The 22,506-nt window shown below is 43.0% G+C and overlaps 1 protein-coding gene across 13 annotated transcripts in view; it reads left to right on the plus strand.

The window, feature by feature from the left end:
- The first annotated feature begins 5,025 nt into the window (after positions 1–5,025).
- ZFP62 (ZFP62 zinc finger protein) overlaps positions 5,026–22,506 on the plus strand; it is a 50,786-nt gene continuing 33,305 nt past the window's right edge. For 2 of the 13 annotated variants that reach the window (XM_073889263.1, XM_025853194.2), the window contains exons 1-2: positions 14,881–14,970; positions 16,474–16,581. Coding sequence is in view for 1 of the 13 variants with exons in the window: in XM_025853193.2 (XP_025708978.1) it covers position 14,970 (1 nt within the window). In the remaining 12 variants the exon portion in view is untranslated. The other 11 variants (XM_073889264.1, XM_025853195.2, XR_012377061.1 and 8 more) reach the window with 10 other exon arrangements.

Genomic DNA, 22,506 nt, shown 5'->3' on the forward strand with positions numbered 1-22,506 from the left:
TCTTGGTGGCTCTGTGGATCTGCCCAGATCCTGGGGCAAACCACTCATTTCCAGAACAGGTCCCTCCCTGTTGCAATCAGAAGACTCCCACCTTACCCTCCCACGCTGGTCCTGGCAAATGGCCTGGATGTGCTCACAGGTGATGCGTGAGCCAGCTCTCTCCCCCTACCATCCCATCTTCTGACCCAGTGCCCCACGCTGTGCCTTGTCTTAGACTGGACCAGGGGCCATTTCTGCGGGATGCAGATGAGATGTTGCTGCTTTCATGATTCAGATCTTTTATGGTGCCCCACACCTGAAGAATGAAGTCCCAGGACCTAAAGTTCAGAATTTCTAACAAAAGATGGAGTCCAACTGCAATTCTTCCTGCCACCTCCCCCATAGTCTGTCTGATCTATCACCAAGTCCTGTATGCAGAGCTCTGCCTTCAAAACACACACACACACACACGTACACACACACCTGGTTTACCTCACCCTGGGCATGATCACTGCCAGGCCTACTGTAGTTGCCATGCCCTCAAGGATAGCTGTTGTTAACTTTCTCTCTTGGAGAACCTTTACATTCCACCTCTCCCAATTCCCATGCTACCACTTTATTGTTGCACTCAGTACTGTATATTGTAATAACTTATATGTCGAAACCCTAGAATACTTGGAATTTGTGGTCTGGGTTAGTTTTAGGACTGCTGCACTAAATAATGCTACTTAAACATGAGACTAGCTAACACATCAATGCCTATAGCAGACCCTCTTCTAAATAAGAATTTTTTTAAAAGATTCATTCATTCATTCATTCATTCAAGACAGAGAGAGAGAGAGGAAGCGAGCAGGGGAGGGACTGAGGGAGAGAGAGAATCTCCAGCAGACTCGCCACTGACCGTGACACCTGACAAGGCTTAGTCTCATGGCCTTGTGAACACAAGGTTTATTTGTTACTCATGTAAAGTTCTGTGCAGACCAGACTGTCCTTCTCCATCTTGCAGCCATAAAATCTGGAACATGTGATCTTCAGTGTTGTCACTGTAGGGGGACAGAAAGCTGGAAGATCCTCTGGGATATTTTTAAGGGACAGGCCTAGAAGTGCCTTATATCCCTGAGGCCCACGTCTCTTGGGCCGGAACCAAGTCATAAAGCTCCCTTCTAACTGCAAAGGCAGCTGGGAGGTAGAGGAGCTTGTGGATATTTGGTGAACACTAATAATCTTGCCACGGTCAGGGAATCTCAAAAAGGCAGAAAGAGAGAGGCCCTACAGCCACACTGAACTCTTGCACCCTGAACTGGCATCATCCAACCAGGTGGTCAGGAGGCCTCATCCATTACATGGGATGGTGACACTTACATTCAGATACCCAGGAATCTTTCATAGTCTCAAGACTATGACCTGAGCCAAAACCAAGAGTCCAATGCTTAACCAACTGAGCCACCCAGGCACCCCTCTACATAGTAATTTATATGATGAAATAAAGTATTTCAAATCAATAGGGGATACAAAAATGCAGCAATCAGCCCTTCGAAAGGGAGAGTTTCACATTCTAAAATGAATTCTAGGAAGACTGTTGTGGTTTTGAAATATGTTCACAAGTTCTTTTACATTCTTCCTTTCAAGCAATGGAGCTTAATTCCCTTCTCCTTGAGGGTGGGCTGGGCTTAGTGATTTGCTTCTAACAAAGAGCATAGTGCAACTTCAGAAACTAGAGCATAAAAAGCACTTATGGCTTCTGCCTTGCTCTTTCTCTGATCATGGGCTGCCATTCCAGGGGGACACTCTAGCAGGCCCATGGAGAGACCCAGGGTGAGGAGGTGAGGCTGCCTGCAAAGAGCCATGTGAGGAGCCATCTTGGAAGCAGATTCTCCACGCCCAGGTGCACCTCAGAGGGGATGCAGCCCCAGTCAACATCTTGACGACCATCTCATGAGATAACTTGAGTCAGAACCACTTGGTTAAGATGCTTTCAAATCCTGACCCAAAGAAACTGTGAGTTAACAAATGTTTTTGGTTTTAAGCTACCAAGTAGTCCATTCCACAGCAACACACAGCTAATACAAAGAACAAACAGCAAAATATAAATGAAAATATAATATAAGTGGGCCTTGGAGGGAAAGAACCCTCCAAAGTTTAATGAAAGATTCCTGTGTATCTGAATGTAAGTGTCACCATCCCATGTAATGGATGAGGCCTCCTGACCACCTGGTTGGATGATGCCAGTTCAGGGTGCAAGAGTTCAGTGTGGCTGTAGGGCCTCTCTCTTTCTGCCTTTTTGAGATTCCCTGACCGTGGCAAGATTATTAGTGTTCACCAAATATCCACAAGCTCCTCTACCTCCCAGCTGCCTTTGCAGTTAGAAGGGAGCTTTATGACTTGGTTCCGGCCCAAGAGACGTGGGCCTCAGGGATATAAGGCACTTCTAGGCCTGTCCCTTAAAAATATCCCAGAGGATCTTCCAGCTTTCTGTCCCCCTACAGTGACAACACTGAAGATCACATGTTCCAGATTTTATGGCTGCAAGATGGAGAAGGACAGTCTGGTCTGCACAGAACTTTACATGAGTAACAAATAAACCTTGTGTTCAGCCACTGAGTTAGAGGGTTTATTTGTTACTGCCACTTAGTCTAGCCCATCCTGATGAAACCATTGCCTCTTTCTAGTACCTGTCATAAGTAGTACATGTAGTACCTCTAGTACTAGTACTTTCTAGAGTTTTTCTCTGGGTCACTGGGGTATTCCATATATTCCCCAGGTTGTACGTGTGTCTACACTGCTGTCCGCTCCAGCTTAATTACAGTTCTTTGTATAGACAGATTATCACCAGAGTTGTAGGGACCATGGTGCCCATCATGCAGGTACAAATATGGACCTAAAGCTTGACCATGATTGTCTATAGCCCAGCCAAGACCAGGCTATCATGTTTCATAAGACTCAATACCTATAGACCCTGGGCACTCTTAAGGGCCCCTACAGGGCACCCCTGCTAGCTCCTGGCCTGCTCCCCTACATGCTTCAATGGACTCCGAAAGAGCTAGATCCAAGGAGAAGAAGGAGTCAAACTATGACCCAGCATAAAGTCTCTCTTCCAAGTCCTTGGGTCCTATCTCTTCCGCAGTGGATAAAGGGGGATGATCCACTCCCTTCAAGACCCAGTGTCTGTAGGAATGTGACCACAGCAACAATGATAGTTAATACTGATATAATGCTTATTATATGGTAGGCCTTGTTGTAAGTGCTTTACATATACTAATTTCATTTTCACAACAACCCTATAGAGTAGGTATTATTCCTACCTATTATCCTCATGTGGAAGCTGAGACCCAGGGAAGTGAAGTACCAGTGTAGGATTACACAGCTACCTAGCCCCATAAGAAACCCAGAACCCAAATGGAAAGAGCCAAGATGTCCACTGACAGATGAAATGGATAAAGTGGTATATATACATATATACACATATACATACACAATGGAATATTACTCAGCCATCAAAAAGAATGAAATCTTGCCATTTGCAACAACATGGATGGAACTAGAAGGTATTATGCTAAGTGAAATAAGTCAGAGTAAGACAAATACCGTATGATTTCACTCATATGTGGAATTTAAGAAACAAAACAGGTGAACATGGGGGAAGGGAAGGAAAAATAAAATAAGATGAAAATAGAGATGGAGACAAGCCATAAGAGACACTGAACTCTAGGAAACAGACCACAGGTTGCTGGAGGGTGGTGGGTGGGGGGAAGGATTAAGTGGGTGATGGGCATTAAGAAGAGCACGTGATGGAATGAGCACTGGGTGTTACATGCAACTGATGAATCACTAAATTCTATCTCTGAAACTAATAATATAGTATATGTTAGCTAAATTGAATTTAAATAAAGAATTAAAAAAAATAAGAAACCCAGAGCCCAACACTAACTCAAGACAAATGTGTTAGAGCAGGATGTCATTTTCCAAGAGCTCACCCTCCGAATTAGGGGAATGAAGTACAATTCCTCTGATTTTCAACTTCTCCAAAGCCTTATATAACTGTGAGTTGGCCCATGTATACAACAGAAAGTTCGATTCTGCCTCTTTTTAAAAAACATTTCCTTCCTCCTGCCAAGTGGCATCTCCATGACCTCTTGGTATTGGTGCCCTGTGGTCTGTGAGTGACAAATGGAGAAGAATGGCATCTCCAAGAGGAGACCAGGCAGCTGGGCTTGGACCAGCAGGTGCCAAAGATGTTCTTAGGACAGAGCATTTGAAAGATGTTAAAGATTGATTGATTGATTGATTGATTTGAGAGAGAAAGAGAGAAGGGGGATGGGGCACAGGGAGAAGGAGAGAATCTCAAGGAAATTCTGCGCTGAGTGTGGAGCCTGATGTGGGGCTGGATCTCACAACCCTGAAATCATGACCTGAACCGAAATCGACTCCGACACTTAACCGACTGAGCCACCCAGGTGTCCCCGAAAGATGTTAAAGATCCCGGCGTCAAAACTGCCCAGCTGTGTGTCCTTGGGCAATTGCTTACCTTCTCTGTTTCCTCACCTGTAGAATAGGATTATATAGACAGTACCTTCATCATAGGGTTGTTAAGAAGTAGTTTATCCATATATGCAGACCACTTAGAACAGAACCTGGCTCAAAATAAGCACCCAAAAGTGCTCACTATTGTTAATTATCATTGTAGATGCAGTTTCAGTCAGGACTTCTGCAAAAAAGACACATCCCCTTTTGCACAGGGCCCACAAATGAGAATGGTAGTTGGGCTGCTATTCCTTCTAGATCTTTTTCCAGGGATTGTGAGTAATCCTTAAGAACCACTGATAATTCAAGTAACTCCAGGTTCATTCCTATCTCTCTGGCAGCTCAACGGTGTACCTGCCACACACGGATTTTACACATCCCTTTAAATCTTCCATATGTGAAAGGAACTCACTGACATTAGAAACATTAACGGCAAATTCAAAAGGTGAATTTCTTTGATAACAGAATGTGTTCTTATGACAGACAAAAAGACTATACTTGATCTAAGAAGGGAAGGTGGTCCCTGGAGGATATCACTGTAAGGGTAAGTAAATTAAACAATCATATATGATTTTTATTATTATTATTATTATTATTTGCCTGCAGATTTAGGAAGAAAAAAACCTGCTAAAATCCAATCCTGGAGAGTCAAGCATATAAAGCACTCTGTACTCATGGTTGGGGGCTTCATAAATTGGTATAATTCTTCTTGAGAGTAGTTTAGCAATCTGATTAAATTTATTTTATTATGCATAAATGTATTTTTTAATAAATAGTACATTCTCATGGTTCAAAATGCAAGGATATAAAAAAGATATGCGCTAAAAATTCTGCTTCCCATCCTTCTCCTCCAGCAACTCAGGTACCTCCCCACAGACACCCATGTTAGTGATTTCTGGTGCAAACTTTCAGGGATATTTTTATGAACATATACAAATATGTACATGTCCTTTTCATTCTTTCTTACACAAAGTATAGCATAGTGTAATTTGGAATTGATTTCTTTGCATCTTACAGATTTTCCCATACCATTTTATAAAGAGCCTCCTGTTTCTTTTTATGGCTGAATATTAGTCCATTTTGTGTTATGGGTTGTATCATGTCCCCCCGAAATTTCACAGTTTGAAGTCCTAACTCTGAGTATCTTAGAACGTGACCTTATTGGGAAATAGTGTCACTGCAGGCATCATTATTTAAGATGAGGTCATTTGGGAGTAGGTTGGGATCCTAACCTGTATGGTTAGGTTTGGTTGGTTTCCTTATATGATTGGTTTCCTTATAAAGGGGGGAAATTTGGACACAGCCATGCATACAGGGAGAATTCTGTATGGTGATGAAGGCAAAGGTGGGTTGTTAACATACTCAAGCCAAGGAATGCCAAAGATTGCCAGCAAACCACCACAGGTGAGAAGCATGGAACAGATGCTCCCTCCCAGCTCTCAGGAGGAACCAACCCTCTTGACCCCTTGCTTTTGGTCTTCTAGCCTCCAAAACTTTGAGTAAATATATTTCTCTTGTTTAAGCCACCCAGTCTGTGGTGCTGTGTTATGGCAGCCCGAGCAAACTAATACACACAGAGGTATAATAATTTCTTTTATCACTTCCTTACCTTGGACGTTCAGAGTTTTTTTCAATCTTTACTTTTAAAAATGCTTCAGTGAAAAAATTTTCCACACACGATTTCACGGGTGTGTAACTACACCAGCATTGGTGAATTTCTAGAGTAGAATTGATGCAGCAAAAGGTGTGTGTGTGTGTGTGTGTGTGTGTGTGTGTGTGTGTGTGGTGATCCATTCTGCCAAGTACCTCCTTGGAGGTTGAGAAAGTCTGCACTCCCACCAGCAGGGCAGGGAGAGGGCTTTCCCTCTGTTCTCAGGACCACAGTTTGTTATCAAACTTTTGGATATTTGCCATTCTGATAAGAGAAAAAAATGGTATGTCTGTGCTTTTTTGGGTTTGCATTTTTTATTATGAGTCATTTGAATATTTTTCTGTGAACGTATTTTTCTATTGGGTTGTTGGTCTTGCTTATCAGTTTTGGAGGAGCTCTTTGTGTATCATGGATATTTACCCCTTTTTTCTAAGTTTTTATTTTAATTCCAGTTAACCTACAGTGTTATATTAGTTTCAGGTGTGTAACTTAGTGATGCAACAATTCCATACACACCTGGTGCTCATCATGACAAGTGCCCTCTTTAATCCCCACCCTCTATTTCCCCCATCCCCCCACCCAGCTCCCCTCTGGTCACCATCAGTTTGTTTTCTTTAATTAAGAGTCTGTTTCTTGATTTGTCTCTCTGTCCTTTCCCCCTCTTTTCCCCTTTGCTTGTTTGCTTTGTTTCTTAAATTCTACATATGAGTGAAATTATATGGTATTTGTCTTTCTCAGACTGACTTATGTCACTTAGCACAATACTCTCTGGCTTCATCCATGTCATTGCAAATGGCAAGATTTCATTCATTTTTTATGGCTGAAGAAAATTGCATTCCATATATACCTACATATATATGTATATATACATACACGCCACATTTTTTTTATCTGTTCATCAATTGATGGACACTTGGGCTACTTTCATATCTTGGCTATTGTAAATAATGCTGCTATAAACTCAGGGGTGCATGTATCCCTTTGAATTAGTGTTCTTGCACTCTTTGGGTAAATAGACAGCAGTGCGATTGTTGGATCATAAGGTAGTTCTATTTTTTTTTTTTTTTGAGAGAGAGAACAAGTGGGGGAAGGGCAAAGGGAGAGGGGGAGAGAAAATCCCTAGCAGGTTCCACGCTCAGCAAGGAGCCCAATGCAGGGCTTGATCTCATGACCCTGAGACCATGACTTGAGCTGAAAACAAGAGTCAGACACCCAACCGAGTCACCCAGGTGCCCCAAGGTAGCTCTATTTTTAATTTTTTGAGGAACCTCCACACTGTTTTCCACAGTGGCTGCACCAGCTTGCATTCCCATCAACAGTGTGAGAGGGTTCCTCTTTCTCTGCATCCTCACCAACACCTGTTGTTTCTTGTGTTATTAATTTTAGCCATTCTGACAAGTGTTAGGTGATACTGTAGTTTTGATTTGCAACTCCCTGATGAGGAGTGATGTTGAGCATCTTTTCATGTGTGTGTTGGCCATCTGTATGTCTTCTCTTGAAAAAATGTCTATTCGTGTTTTCTGCCCTTTTTTTTAAAGATTTTATTTATTTATTAGAGAGAGAGCAAGAGAGAGAGCACAAGCAGGGAGAGTGGCAGGCAGAGGGGGAAGCAGGCTCCCTGCTGAGCAGGAACCCAGTGCAGGACTTGATCCCAGGACCCTGGGATCATGACCTGAGCCAAAGGCAGATGCTTAACCATCTGAGCCACCCAGGCACCCCTTTCTGCCCATTTTTTAAAAAAGATTTATTTATTTAGAGAGAGAGAGAGAGAGAGAGAGAGCAGGAGTGGGAGGGGCAGAGGGAGAAAGGGAATCCTCAAGCAGACTCCCTGCTGAGCATGAAGCCCCACAGGGGGATCCATCTCACGACCCTGAGATCATGCAATCAAGAGTCAGATGTTTAACCAACTTAGCCACCCAGGTTCCCCTCTTTCTTCTTCTTTGGGGCTCCTATAATACAAATATTATTATGTTTGACGCAGTCACTGAGTTCCCTAGGTCTATCTATTCTCATTTTGCATAACTCTTTTTTCTCTCTTTTGTTCAGCTTCCTTTCTTTCCGTTACTCCGTCTTCTAGATCATTAATTCATTCCTCTGCTTCTTGCAGCCTGCTGTTCATTCCATCAAGCGTGTTTTCATTTTGTTTATTGTGCCCTTTATCTCTGCTATGTTTTTTCCTTATATCTGTGTTAAGGATCTCTCTCGTGTCTTCCACTTTTTTCCTCAAGTCCAGTGAGTTCCTTATGCTTTAAATTATCTATCAGGCATGTTATTTATATTTGTTTCACTTAGATTTCTGGCTGTGGCCTTGTCCTATTCTTTCATATGAGATAAATTTCTTTGTCTCCTCATTTTGTCTGACTCTCTGTTTATGTAAGTTAAGAAAGTCAGCTCTATGGGGCACCTGGGTGGCTCAGTCACTAAGCGTCTGCCTTCGGCTCAGGTCATGGTCCCAGGGTCCTGGGATTGAGCCCCGCATCGGGCTCCCTGCTCCATGGGAAGCCTGCTTCTCCCTCTGCCTGTTCTCCAGCTCCACCTGCTTGTGCTCGCTCTCTTTCTCTCTGTCTCTCTCTCCCTCTGACAAATAAATAGATAAAATCTTAAGAAAAAAAAGAAAGAAAGTCAGCTGTGTCTTCCACTCTTGAAAGTAATGACTTTATGAAGATGAGATCCCAGAGTGCCCTGGCCCTCGGTGCCCCCTGTTCCCCAGAACCTGACACTTCAGGAGAGTATCCTTGTGTGTTGCTTACACCCTGCTCTTGTGTCTGAGTCACTTTTCCTTTCAGTGCCCTTGTTGTCTGTGCTGACTGTCCTCCTGTTATGGGCTGTGCTTGCTCTCTGTGGTGTTAGGAGGACCCAGGCAGGCTAGCTCCAAGGGGGCATGGCTGCTGGGGAATTTGGGAGTAGGGCCACAGTGATAGTAAAATTTGAGTTGGGCCACTAGTCCTATGTCAGCTCCTCCGAAGCACTGCAGTGGGCAGAGCTGTGTGCCAGGGCAGCCGTGTGCATGAGGCTGGGCATGGGGCACATCCACGGCTGGGCATGGTGTGCGCAATGGTGGCTGGGGAGGCTCCGCAGGGTGTGGCATGGAGGCTGGGCAGGGCCTGCCATGGCAGCTGTGCACCAGGTGACTGGTCTGGATGTTGGCACAGCTTTAAAAAAAATTCACCCAGAGCTGGGGGCTGAGGCTAGCAGGCTTGGACTGGATGAGTCTTTAGGAGAACAGGTGGGCTTGGGGCACTGCTAGCAAGTTAGGTAGCAAGTGTCTGCAGACTCCCTTAGATGGCTCTGTGTTTATTCTGTGGATGGAGGGAGGAGAATGGCACCTGCCAGCTCCCTTGTTTTTGGAGAAGGCTCCTAGCACTCTCTGAAATCAGTGTGAACAGATCTGTCTCCTGTTTGCCCCTTGAATTGTGCAAACTGCCATTTTTAGGTTGCCTCTCCATACAGGCTGCTGTCTCTTTAAGGGTGGTGACCCAGCAGTCACTCACCCTTCCTGCCTGTCCAGTGTGGGGTGAGCTGACTTTTAAAGTTCCAGGGTTTTACTGACTTTTCAAGTCCCACTGTTTACAAACTCATGGGATTCAGCCCCTCTGGATTTTACAGCCAAACATTATGGGGATTAGTCTAACCCATGTGAGCTCCCTGGTGCCAGGGCCCGTTTCTCTGCCCTCTCCATGTACCCAGCTCCCTCCCTCCTGCAGACAGTCTCCCTCTACCTCACTGACCTTCCCAACCTTTCAGCTGCAGCATCTTCTTTGTATTTAGTTGTGGAGTTTGTTCTGCTAGTCTTCAGATTGCTTTCTGGTTTATTGACTTGGATGTGGATGATCCCTAGTTGTAAATGTGGGAGGGGATGAGCTCAAGGTCCTCCTAGTCTGACATCTTCCCAAGCTCCTTCAATTTACCTTTTTTGATATAAGACCCAAATATTTTTTCCCAGTTATTCATTTTTTTTTTTACTTATGTGGTTTTGTCATACAAAAATATTTTGTTTTTATGTGTATGAATTAGTTAGTTTTTACTTTTATGATTTCTGGATTTTGTGTTATAGCAAAGAAGAAAACAAAACAAAAACTTCCCCACTCTAAAATGATCAAAGAAATTTCCTGTGTAGGTGTGTCTGTGGTTTTTTTTTTTTCCCTAATACTTTTATGGAGGTGGTAGAAGCAGCAGTATGTTTTTACTTTTATGGGTCATTAATGTGGGCACATTTTTTTTAATTTGCTTATTTACTCATGAGAGATCACATGAGCATGTGAGCAGAGGGGAGGAGAAGAGGGAGAGGGAGAAGCAGGCTTCCCACTGAGCAGGAAGCCCAGTGTGGGGTTTGATCCCAGGACCGATCTTGACCTGAGCTGAAGGCAGACGCTTAACCGAATGAGCCACCTAGGTGCCCCATAATGTGGGCACATTTTATGTCTTTGATACATCTGGAGTTTATCCTGATATAAAGACTGAGGTTTATTGTCCTTACACCATCTATTCCCCACTGATTTGAAATGCTACCTTTATCAAATACTAAAGACCTGACTAGATTTATTTTTAGACTTTGTGTCTTTGAATTGTACCAGCTTGTTCATATGCTATAATAATGCCCCAACCTGGGGCGCCTCGGTGGCTCAGTCATTAAGCATCTGCCTTCGGCTCAGGTCATGATCCCAGGGTCCTGGGTTCAAGCCCCATATCGGGCTCCCTGCTCGGCAGGAGGCCTGCTTCTCCCTCTCTCCCTCTCCGAGCTTGTGTTCCCTCTCTCGCTGTGTCTCTCTCTGTCAAATAAATAAAATCTTTAAAAAAAAAATAATGCCCCAACCTTATCACATGTATTATTTTTTCAGGCACTTTCTAGATAGAAACAAATGATCTTTTTTTCCACATGAACTTTAGAATCAATTGTGTGTTGCTGAAGAAGATTTTGTTGCTATTGTTTATTGGGATCATTACAGTTATAGATTAACTTAGAAAGAGAAGACATCATTCTGATAACGTCTTTCCATTCATGCAAATAGTGCATCCAAGAATGTTTCCATAAATTTATTTCATCTTTTGTGACTCCTAGAGCATTGCAACTTTTCTTCACATAGGTCTTCAATGTGTCTTCTTAATTCCTGGGTATTTGGTCTTTTGCTTGTTGGCTTCTGTTGTAAATGTAATCTTTCCTTCCATTACTTTAATTGTAGTTAGTACATAAAGAAAATATTGATTTCTTCATGTTAATTTTGAAACCACACCCCTTACAGAATTCTTTTATTGTTTATTCTAGAGGTTTTTTGTTGTTGTTTTTTTGATGAGTCTCATGGGCTTTCCACAAATAAAATCCTCTTATCTACAAATAGGATAATTTTACTCCTGCTTTCCATTATTTATATTCTACTTTTTTTCCCCTTGTCCATCTGTAGTAGGAAATAATGGTAGTGATGGGTTTCATCCTTGTCTGATTCTCTATTCTACTTGACAAGTGTTCCAAGGAAAGCATGGAAAAAGCTTTTGTATACTTTTTATTACAGCACAGATTTATTTATTTATTTATTGAGACACATTTGGAAAGAATCTCAAAGATCAACAGCAGAAGGAGATCATAGTTCAATGGAGCATCACAAAGAGTTGTTACATGAAAATGATACTGTATAATATTTGTAAAAATAGTACATAAAAATTGCAGATGTAGTTGCTATTACAACCATCTGACAAACATCTGCAAATTGGTAGTAGAAAAGGAAGTTTATTAAGATGTTAACAGTAGTTGTCTCTAGGTAACAGGATTAAAAGTGGTGTTTCTAATTTTTCTTTCTTTTCCAAATTTTATGTAATGAGCTTGATACATAGTGGGAGGGGGACTTTTATTTTAATAATTCGTGACCAAATTCAACGACTAAAAGTGGAGTTGGTATTAGGTTCCTTTGGGACTTAACATTCATCTGTACTTGAACTGCTTCAAAGGAGGTAGATGAGCTCCAAAGCAAGAGCAAACTCAGGACAATGTCATCGCTGTACCTATTGGGCTCTTAGAGCTGCACCACCTAATAGAATGTAATGTGAGCCTTATAAATGACTTCCGATTTTTTGGTAAACACACCTAAAATAAAAAGAAATAGATGTAATTCATTTTAATGATATATTTTATCATAAAATATCATTTTAATGATATTTTTTATATATTTATCAGACCCTATAAAACCAAAATATTATTTCAGCATGTAATCAACATTTTAAACTATTATTTTACATTCTCTTTTTCTACGAAGTCTTACATATCAGATGTGGATTTTATATTTACAGCGCATCTCAATTTAGACTAGGCACATCTCAATGTGCTTTTTTCTTTTTTTTCATTTCATGTGCTTAGTAGCCATATATAAAAAATGGCTTGCATACTGATCTGGGCAGGGCTAGACATTCTGCTCTGATTTGTAGATCTCCAGAAGAGACAGGTATTGGAAAAGGCTAGGATGTATGTGTGTAGACACAAGGCCAAACAAAAGGTGCCTGAAGTATGACAAAGCTCATGGAGGAAGAACTATCACCTAAAATAATATAAATAAATAAAATATCACTTTAATTAAGATGACTTATTTAGCTTCCCAGTGATTCCTCCCACATGCATACAATCTTTCATTGAGAAAAACCTCCCAACCTGGACATAAATATTAGGCACCCTGCTGCCTAACGAGAAAAACCCAGTCTTCCCTGCCATAGGTGGCAGGCCAACTAACACCAGAACCTTTCATCATGTGAATTCTTCTGGCAGCATTTCATGAGGACTGCATGAAGCAACTTCTAGGGCTGTGCTGTCCAGTATGGAGAACATTAGCTACATGTGCCTATTTATTTATTTAAGATTTATTTATTTTAGAGAGAGAGAGAGAGAGAATGCCCCAATGGCGGGCGGGGGTGGGGGGGCAAAGGGAGAAGGAGAGAGGAAGCAGACTCCCTGATGAGCAGGGAGCCCCAGGCAGGGCTTGATCTCACAACCCTGAGATCATGACCCCAGCCGAAACCAAATCCCACGCTTAAGGGACTGAGCCACACAGGCACCCCTACGTGTGCATATTTGAATAAAAGATTATTAAAAACAGATCCTCAGGGGCACCTGGGTGGCTCAGCTGGTTAATCATCTGCCTTCTGCTCAGCTCATGATCCCAGTGTCCTGGAATCCAGCCCCACATCGGGCTCCCAGCTCAGCAGGGAGCCTGCGTCTCCCTCTCCTCCCTGCTCATGCTCTATCTCTGTCCTTCTCTCTTAAATAAAAAATAATAATAATAATAAAATTAAAAAAAAACAGATCCTCAGCTACACGAGTCACATTTGAAGTGCTCTGTATAGCTACATTGGCCAGGGTACCTGTTGGGGTAGCTCTAGGGAAATCCACTCCCAAACTTCCATCCCTGCCTGTGCTTTTGCCTAAAACTGCGTGGCTTGAGAAAGGGCCTGGGTCTCTGCTCCTTCTTAGGGTCTCCCAGCTGTCTTGGTCTCCTCTAACACACAACACACATCATATTGGCTCAGACTCTCTCTGAGATGCGTGGAGTTCCGGCATGGAGCCAAATGTGATCAAGAACCCATTGCTACAAGGAAACCCCCTCTATTCCCTCTATTTACCTCGCACCTACATGTATAAAAAATGAAAATTAGATATAGAATTGATGCTGAACATGGGTTCACTCCAGCTAGAAGTGACATTCATCCAAGCACTTTGCCTAACTTGTTTTTTAAAATGCTCCTTATTTAAAAGTTTGCTTCCAAACATTTCAACTTTTGGCTAAGAACTGATATTAAAATTTAGCAATATACACAATTTTGCTAATAAGCCAGAAAACAATTAACATTTGAGTGAGAAAAAAAAGTAAACTTCTAATTTCATTACAGAGATGTATGCTAAACAATAAAACTTAAGGCATTAAACAATTTTACATTAGGTTAACATTCAGTGAGAATGAAAATATTTTAGGTTAAGACAGAAATCCTGTGAGGGACATAAAATAAAAAAGATAGGTTCAAGGAAAAATCTGAAACAATGTAAAAAATTTCTGTTAAAAGCGAATGAGAGTATTAAATCGTCGGGGACTTAGAGTTCGTTGTATACGTCTGAAATAAGCGGATTTGTTTTTTTAAACGTCAGCATTCACAGCGTGCCAAAATGTGTCCTTTGCAATTACTCAGACTTAAGAGGAAAAATATCTAGATGTTATTTAAAAAGGATCACTTTTAAAGTCCTTCCAGGCCGGGGGTTTGGGAGGCGACATCGGAGGGTGCAGCCTGGTCCTGGGGCGCTTCCGCCCCGCGCTGCGCTCCTGCAGCCCAGGCTCTTCTCTGGGCGCCCTCCGCGGGCCGGAGCTGTCCGGCCGCAGCGCCTGGCCCGGGCTGAGCTCTCGGAGGGGTCGGACGGGTCCCACAGGCCCCCGGTGCTCCCCCTCCTCCCAGGGGCGCCCCCGCGGCCTCACTCTGTAAAGCGCTCTGTGTTCAGGTACATAGGTCGTTCGGTGTTTACCCAGCCAGTCATTTGCCTTACTCTCAGCCCCACCCCGGAATATAAACTCCCCGAAAACCTAAAGCTTCGCCTGCACTTTCCCGGCTGCGGCCCCAAGCCCTACACGAAGCAGGGACTGGGTAAGTTGTACACAAACCAGCCTCCCTCCCCGCCCACGCCCTCCGAGCGCACCACGGGTCACGTGCCCGAACGGGGAACTATCATCGAGTCCGTCCTCCGGCCTCCCAGAGAGGACTCGGAAGTGCCCTGGAGCCGGCGCGGGCCCTTCCGGCCGGGCCGTCCGCGCTTTTGTCCCGCCGGCGGCCCTGCTGTCGCGGCGCCGCCACAGCCAGTACGTGAGTCCGCGGCTGCCCGCGCTCCCGCCCCCGGCCCTCGCCTGCCACGCCCTTCCCTAAGTGGCGGGGTCTCGGCTGCCCCTCGGGTCTCGGGCGGGATAACTGGGGGAAGCGTCCCCGCTCCCCCAACGCACCTCAGGAGGCACGTTCCGGGGGAGTGGAGCGGAGGGAGGACCTCAGGCAGGCCTAGGGGTGTGGGGCGTGCCCCTGGAACACACCGGTGTGTCTGTGGGCCCCATTTCTGGCCGTCCGAGCGGGCCGGGCCGGGTTGGGGCTGCCGGATGTCCGGAGGAAGGCTGGGGCCTGGGTCTTTTCTCTACTATTCGCTGCTCTTTCGGGCCGGAGGGGAACCCTAGACAAGAGCGCTTTAAAGTAACCCCGTTGGGGTGCCCCCTTGCAGTTAAGTTTGGCCCTAGGACTTAGTGATTGGGAGCGTTAGAGGGACCCCTAGGGGTGATCTGATTCGATCCCCCCCGCCCCCCTCCCTTTTCCCCCACGGTTGGGGGGATGATGTTGAGAGGCTTCTGCCACAGGTGCGGACGGAGTCCCGGGGAGGCGCTTCCAGGCCCTTGCTTTGGGGAAGCTCACCAGTGTACAGACTGGGGGAGGAGCGGCCTGCCCCGGGCTCCCAAAGCTGAGTTGACTCGCTGGGGGAGTGTCTGAGAGGCCCCTAGACGCAGGGACCAGTGGGGATGCGAAGGATAAAAGGGAAGTGCTGGGGCTCGGTGCGCAGCTTGCTCCAAGACATTTGGACTAGATGGCCACCGGGCTGTTGTCCTTTTGAAAGCACGAGGGTTTTGTTAATAAATTTTTAAGTATGTTTGCTAATATGTTTTAATATTCATATGGTTCAGATGTTTAAAATATAAGCAGATACCAGTGAAAAAGGTTTGCTACCGGCTCAGTCATCTTCCCATGCCCGAAGCCCTAGATAATCACATTTGTTAGAGTGTAGCCATCCAGTTTCTTTATGCAAGTGCTGGCAAATGTGAACGTAGTTAGTTCCCCTTTTTTCACAAAGCGACAGGGTACTCTCCAGAGTTCTGTCCCCTGGCTTCTTTCTCTTACTAAATACAGTAGTATTTTAGGGATCATCAGAACACAAAGAGCTCTAAAAAACAAAACAGCACTGGGGTGTCGGATTGGCTATTGTTTGGATGTTTTGAATGTTCCCTAATTTTTTAGATCTATTCAGAACCATTTGGGTTGTTTTCAGTTTTTTGTTACTTCAACAATGGTGCACTCAATGACTGTTCTACTAGGGCATATGTTAGCAAGTGTTTTTAAAGAAGGGATCAATCAAAATAATTTTTGTTTTGCCTTAACTCAGCCAGTTACTAGTAAATTGTTAAATATGCCAAATCATTATTATAACAGCTCCTGTAGAGTGTTTAAAGGACAAATAAAACCAAGTAGGTTTTCTCTCCGGGATCTTGTGTTTATGATGCTTAGCCGTATGCTAGCCTAATAAACTAATTCTCTTACTGACTCCCTTCCAGCCATTCTCTGCCCCTTTAGCTTCAGAAAAATCTCTCAGCCTCCCTTTCAGAATGTCCTTTGCTTACCTTTTCCCCCAGGATGACTAGAAATCTCTTCACCGCTACCAGGTATGAGAATGTTCTGTTTCATTTTTTACTTTAAGGAAAAATCACCTTTAATCCTTATTTCTACTTTTAAGGAATAGAACCAACTCATGTTAACCATTTATAGTTTATTCATAACTAAACGCAATAATAACTAAAGCACATAGTATATTCTCTCTCTTCAGTATATCACTCTCTCACTTGTTGGTTCCATCTTTCATCTGTCTCATTCTCCAATTTCCTAGGTATTCTTTCTTCTGAATTGGTAAGCATTTTGTGCTCACATGCCTTGTTTTTTCTTTTTCTTTCTCTGGTCATATGTAATATCCAAGAACTTAAGCTACAGAATGCAGGTGTCACACTTGATGGCAGATTAACTTGTGGAATGTTGGGTTTGGTAATCTGGAAATCCAGAGTAGCTGCAGATGTGTTGCTTGTTGCAGCCTGTTAATAGGCAGGACTTTTTGGCCAGAGTGAGCCACAATTCTTCTGTGAGTTGTCCAGGCTCTTGAGAAGTGGCTCCTGACTCCTGGGGCAGGGACGGCAAGAATTAGGGGCAAGTTCTTACTCTGTACACAGGCTTTTGGGGGCATTGGTAGTAGAATATGAGCAACAAGTACAGAGGTGTCCAGAGGTTGTGGGACATGCGTAATTTGGAAGGAGTGGATCTAAAGCTGGTTGTTGGGTCATGCTTCCTGCTGACAACTAGAGAGGAGTTAGCAGTTTCCCATCCAGCTTGTAGAACTTTTAAGAAATTAAGCCTTTCCAGCCTGCTCTATGCAGGAGTTGTGCTTTTAGAGTGATTATCTCTTGTGTCGTGGGGGATATATGACTTAGCCAACACATCAGTCTTTTTTTTTTTTTAAGTTGTTATTTAAATTCCAGTTAGTTAACATACAGTGTAATACTAGTTTCCGGTGCACAATATAGTGATTCAGCACTTCCATACAACACCCGGTGCTCATCACAACCGGTGCCCTCCTTAATCTCCATCATGTTTCCCCTGTCCCCCAGCCACTTCCCCTCTGGTAACATCAGTTTGTTCTCTGGAGTTAAGAGTCTGTTTTTTAGTTTGCGTCTCTCTCTCTTTTTTATCCCCTTTACTCATTTGTTTCTTAAATTCCACTTACGAGTGAAATCATATGGCTATTTGTCTTTCTCTGACTGACATTTCACTTAGCATAATACTTTAGCTCTATCTATGTCCTTGCAAATGGCAAGATTTCATTCTTTTTTATGGCTGAGTAATATTCTATTGTGTATACATCTACACCACTTCTTTATCTGTTCGTCAGTCAACAGACACTTCAGCTGTTTCTGGTAAATGATGCTACTATAAACATTGGAGTGCATGTGCCCCTTCAAATCACTATGCTTTGGTTAAATACCTAGTAGTGCAATTGCTACTAAGGTTGTAGGGTAGCTCTATTTTTTCACTTTTTGAGGAACCTCCATACTGTTTTCCAGAGTGGCTGCACCAGCTTGCATTCCCACCAACAGTGCAAGAGGGTTCCCCTTTCTCTGCATCCTCAGCAACACCTGTTGTTTCTTGTATTGCTAATTTTAGCCATTCTGACAGGTATGAGGTGGTATCTCCTTGTACTGTTGACTTGTGTTTCCCTGATAATGTTGAGCATTTTTTCATGTGTCTGTTGGCCATCTGTATGTCTTCTTTGGAAAAATGTCTGTTCATCTCTTCCCATTTTTTAATTGGCTTATTTGGTTTTTGGGTGTTGAGTTTTATAAGTTCTTTATATATTTTGGATACTAACTATCAAATATGTCATTTGCAAACATCTTTCATTCTGTAGGTTGCCTTTTAGTTTTGTTGATTATTTCTGTCCCTGTGCAAAAGCTTTTTATTTTGATGAAGTCCCAGTAGTTTCTTTTTGCTTTTGTTTCCCTTGCCTCAGAAGATGTATTGAGAGAGAAGTTGCTCTGGCCAGTGTCAAAGAAGTTACTTTGTGTGTTCTCATCTAGGACTTTTATGGTTTCATGTCTCATATTTAGGTCTTTTATCCATTTTTTAAGAAGATTTATTTATTTTAGAGATCAAGAAAGAGCACGCATGCAAGTGCAGGGAGGGGCAGAGGGAGAGAGAATCTCAAGCAGACTCCCTGCTGAGTGGGGAGCCTGACACGGGGCTCCATCTCATGACCCTGAGATCATGATGTGAGCCAAAATCAAGAGTCAGATGCTTAACCATCTAAGCCACCCAGGCGCCCCATCCATTTTTAATTTATTTTTGTGTATGGTGTAAGAAAGTGGTCCAGTTTCATTCTTTTGCTTGTTGCTGGCTAGTTTTCCCAATACCATTTGTTGAAGAGACTTTTTTCCATTGGATATTCTTTCCTGCTTTGTCAAAGGTTAATTGACCATATAATTGTGGGTTCATTTCTGAGTTTTGTATTGTGTTCCATTGGTCTATGTGTCTGTTTTTGTGCCAATACCATACTGTTTTGTTCATCGGAGCTTTTTAATATACCTTGAAGTCCAGAACTGTGTTGCCTCCAGCTTTGCTTTTCTTTTTCAAGGTTGCTTTGTTTATTCAGGGTCTTTTCTGGTTCCATACACATTTTAGGATTGTTTGTTCTACCTCTGTGGAAAATGCTATTGGTATTTTTATAGGGCACATCAGTCTTCTTGATTGGCTTATAATAACCTCCTCCAGACTCTAGGACTGAGTTCTCTTCTCCATTCATTAATCCACTGCAACTAGTATGAGTGATCTTTTTTCTTTTATTTTTTATGAAAAAATTTAAACACACGGGAAAGTAAAATAGTACAGTGAACTCCACACACCCGTAGCTCAGGTTCGGTAATTATCATGGTTCTGCTACATTTGTCTCACCTTTCCCTTTTTATTTTTTCTTTATTAAAGTATTTAAAAATGTTTTAAAAGATGTTATTTATTTATTTATTTGACAGATAGAGAGCATGTCAGGGAACATGAGCCAGGGGGAGAGGCAGAGGGAGAGGGAGAAGCAGACTCCTTGCTGAGCAGGGAGCATGACGTGGGGCTCGACCCAGGAACCCTGTGATCAGGACCCGAGCTGAAGGCAGATGCTTAACTAAGCCACCCAGGCCCCCCTTTATTAAAGTATCTTGAAGGAAATTTCAGACATCATGCCATTTCATCCTAGCATACTTTAGTCTACTAAAAAAAAAAAAAAAGACACTTCTAACATAACTATAGTGCCATTATCACACCATCCTAAATTAATTCTGATTCTTTGATATTATCTATCAAAGGTTGGCAAAGTACTGGGCCTGCAGTCTGTTTTTGTATGACTTGCAAGCTAGGAATTGTTTTTACATTTTTAAAAGGATGTTTAAGGGGCCTTGGGTGGCTCAGTTGGCTGAGCAACTGACTCTTGATTTCCACTCAGGTCATGATCTCAGGGTTGTGAGATTGATCCCCATGTCAGGCTCATGCTGGGCTTGGAGCCTGCTTAAGATTCTCTCTCTCTCTCTCTTTGCCCCTTGCACTCGCTGTCTCTAAAAAAATAAGAAAAAAAGATAAAAGGATGTTTAAAAGCAAACAAAAATTAGTGACAGAGTCATAAATGGCCCACAAAGCCTAAAATATTTTCTATTTTGCCCTTTGCAGAAAAGGTTACCAACTCCTGATTTAAAAGAATATGTGATCTTCCAAAATTTATATCTGAGTTTGCTGTTCCTTTGCCTAAAACGCAGGATCAAGTCTGTACTCCTTAGTATGAAGGGCAAACCCTGGTGCAGCCCTTACCTTTGCCCACCTGTCCAGCTGGGCCCACCGCCCTCTGCTGCAGAGGGCAGTGCAAACTAATTCCTTTGCACTTGTTCTTCCCTCTGCTGAAACTACTCTGTTTCTGAAGCTTCCCTAATCCTCCAAAGCAGAGTCAGTCCCTTCCCTCTCCTCTCTCATCTGTGTCCTGTGTCTGCTATTTTTATCATGTGTTAGTTTTTTTTTTTTTTTTTTGCCAGATTTTTATTTCCTGCAGATCTATTAGTCTGCCAGCTCCTTGATGACAAGATCTTACCTGTCTCTACATCCGCAGGACCAGCCCGGTGCCTGGGGAAAAAAAGCAGGATATGGATCATAATCTAAATTCTTTGGGCAACATTAAACCTCAAAGATAACAGATACTAGAATACATGTTATTGTTTGTGAAGATAACTTAATATTTTGTTAGAAACTCTTGGTTGTCTTTATATTTTAGCAGATGTCTTAGTCCATCTGGACTATAATAAAATACACACTGGATGGTATATAAATAGCAGAAATGTGTTTCTTACAGTTCTAGAGGCTGGGAAGTCCAAGATCAAGGCACCAAAGAATCTCTGTGATGACTTTTTTATAAGAACGCTAATCCCATTCTTGAAGATTCTGCTCTCATGACCTAAGCACCTCTCATAGCCCCACCCTCCACCCCTCCCCCAGTACCATAATCTTTGAGGGTTAGGATTGTAACATGGATTTGGGAGGAGGGGACACAAACATTCAGACCATAGCAGCAGCATTTATCCTATTTCTGGCTTTTTATGTCTTGGCACTTCTCTGCCTATGTTTTCACTGACCTTTTCTTAGACTCAGCATTGATTAATATGAATCTCATTGCAAACCATCAATTTTCAGTGAAGAAGCACATTTATATTTGCTTTGAGTTCAGTCATTAAGAGGTTGGGTGAACTACATCGGGTCATAGTACACTGTGCCTCCATCCAAACAAGAGGTTAATTTAAGCACACCTGAAACAGGGAGGCTTCTGGTGTCTACCTAGGTCAGAAGGGTAAGCAGTGAAATATTTGTGATTTCATGCAGACCAGACCAGTCAGTAGCCACACAAGGAGTCCCAGACAGTGTGAAGTGGATGAAGCATTAGCCTATCAAAGTCAGGGGAAAGGTCCAGCCGGGCCAAGGATCAGTGAATGCAGTAGCAGTGAGGGATGGGTTAGCATGGCCCATTTAGTGTCCAGTAAGGTGGCCAGATGCAGAAGGCTCCAAGTGCCACACTAAGTAGCCTGGGAAGACTTGATATTGGGGAGTGACCAGGTGTGCATTTTTCAAAACTTAAGGTAGGGAGACTATGGCAGAAATTCAGAAGGATACTTTAGGAAGGCTTAAACTAAGGCCTTTAGCAGTGGGAATAGAATTAGGGATAGGGACTTGAGAACTGTTGAGGTAATAGAATCAGCTGGTCTTAGGGCTCTTGTGGATGTGGAAGGGTAAGGAAAGAGAAGAACTCATTTTGTGTGTATCCTGCCACAGCCTAGAATCTGCCATTTCTCTGAGGAGCTCTGTTTCCTTTTAGTAGGCAATGGGAGATCAAGAACAGGGTGCTGGATGTGCTTATTACTACTTAGGTGTTTTTTGCTTCTTAGCTTTTCAGCAGAGAGGTAGGGAATATGTGTACATATACACACAGACGAGTATACATACATGTGAATGTGTAGACATGTGCACGCACACATGTAATTTAGAAATCATGTGTAACCTCTGATTCATCCGCCCAGGGTTCTTTCTTGCCTTCCCCTATTCCATATTTATGTTTCTTTCTCCAGGAGAGCCCTGGCTTGCAACAAAATCAACACATTTACTCAGTCCCTCAACACATCTAAAATTCTTTCAAATTACTTTGTCCATACCTCTGCAGAAAACAAAGCTGCTTAAAAATTCCATTGTTTTCAGGGCTTCTATACCACCCCCTCCAGCCTTGCCAAGACTGAGAGAATATAGTATATGGTTACATATTCTGTGATATTATATGCCTAAATTACGGGTTAGTTCTTTGTTTCTTTTTGTTCCCTTCCTATGAGTTTATTTGTTTCTGTTTGCTTTGGGGTTTAGCTGCTTTTCTTTTTTCCAATTCTCATTGATTTAATTTTATTCTTTGAATATGCAGAACATTATCATGCTTCCATAGTAAAAACTATGCAAAAATATGTACTTAGAGTGTCTCTCTTCCC

The sequence above is a fragment of the Callorhinus ursinus genome, unplaced genomic scaffold (assembly GCF_003265705.2).
Source record: "Callorhinus ursinus isolate GAN/ISIS: 27379988/994484 unplaced genomic scaffold, GSC_fseal_2.0 scaffold105, whole genome shotgun sequence".
NCBI classification, from domain to species: domain Eukaryota; kingdom Metazoa; phylum Chordata; class Mammalia; order Carnivora; family Otariidae; genus Callorhinus; species Callorhinus ursinus.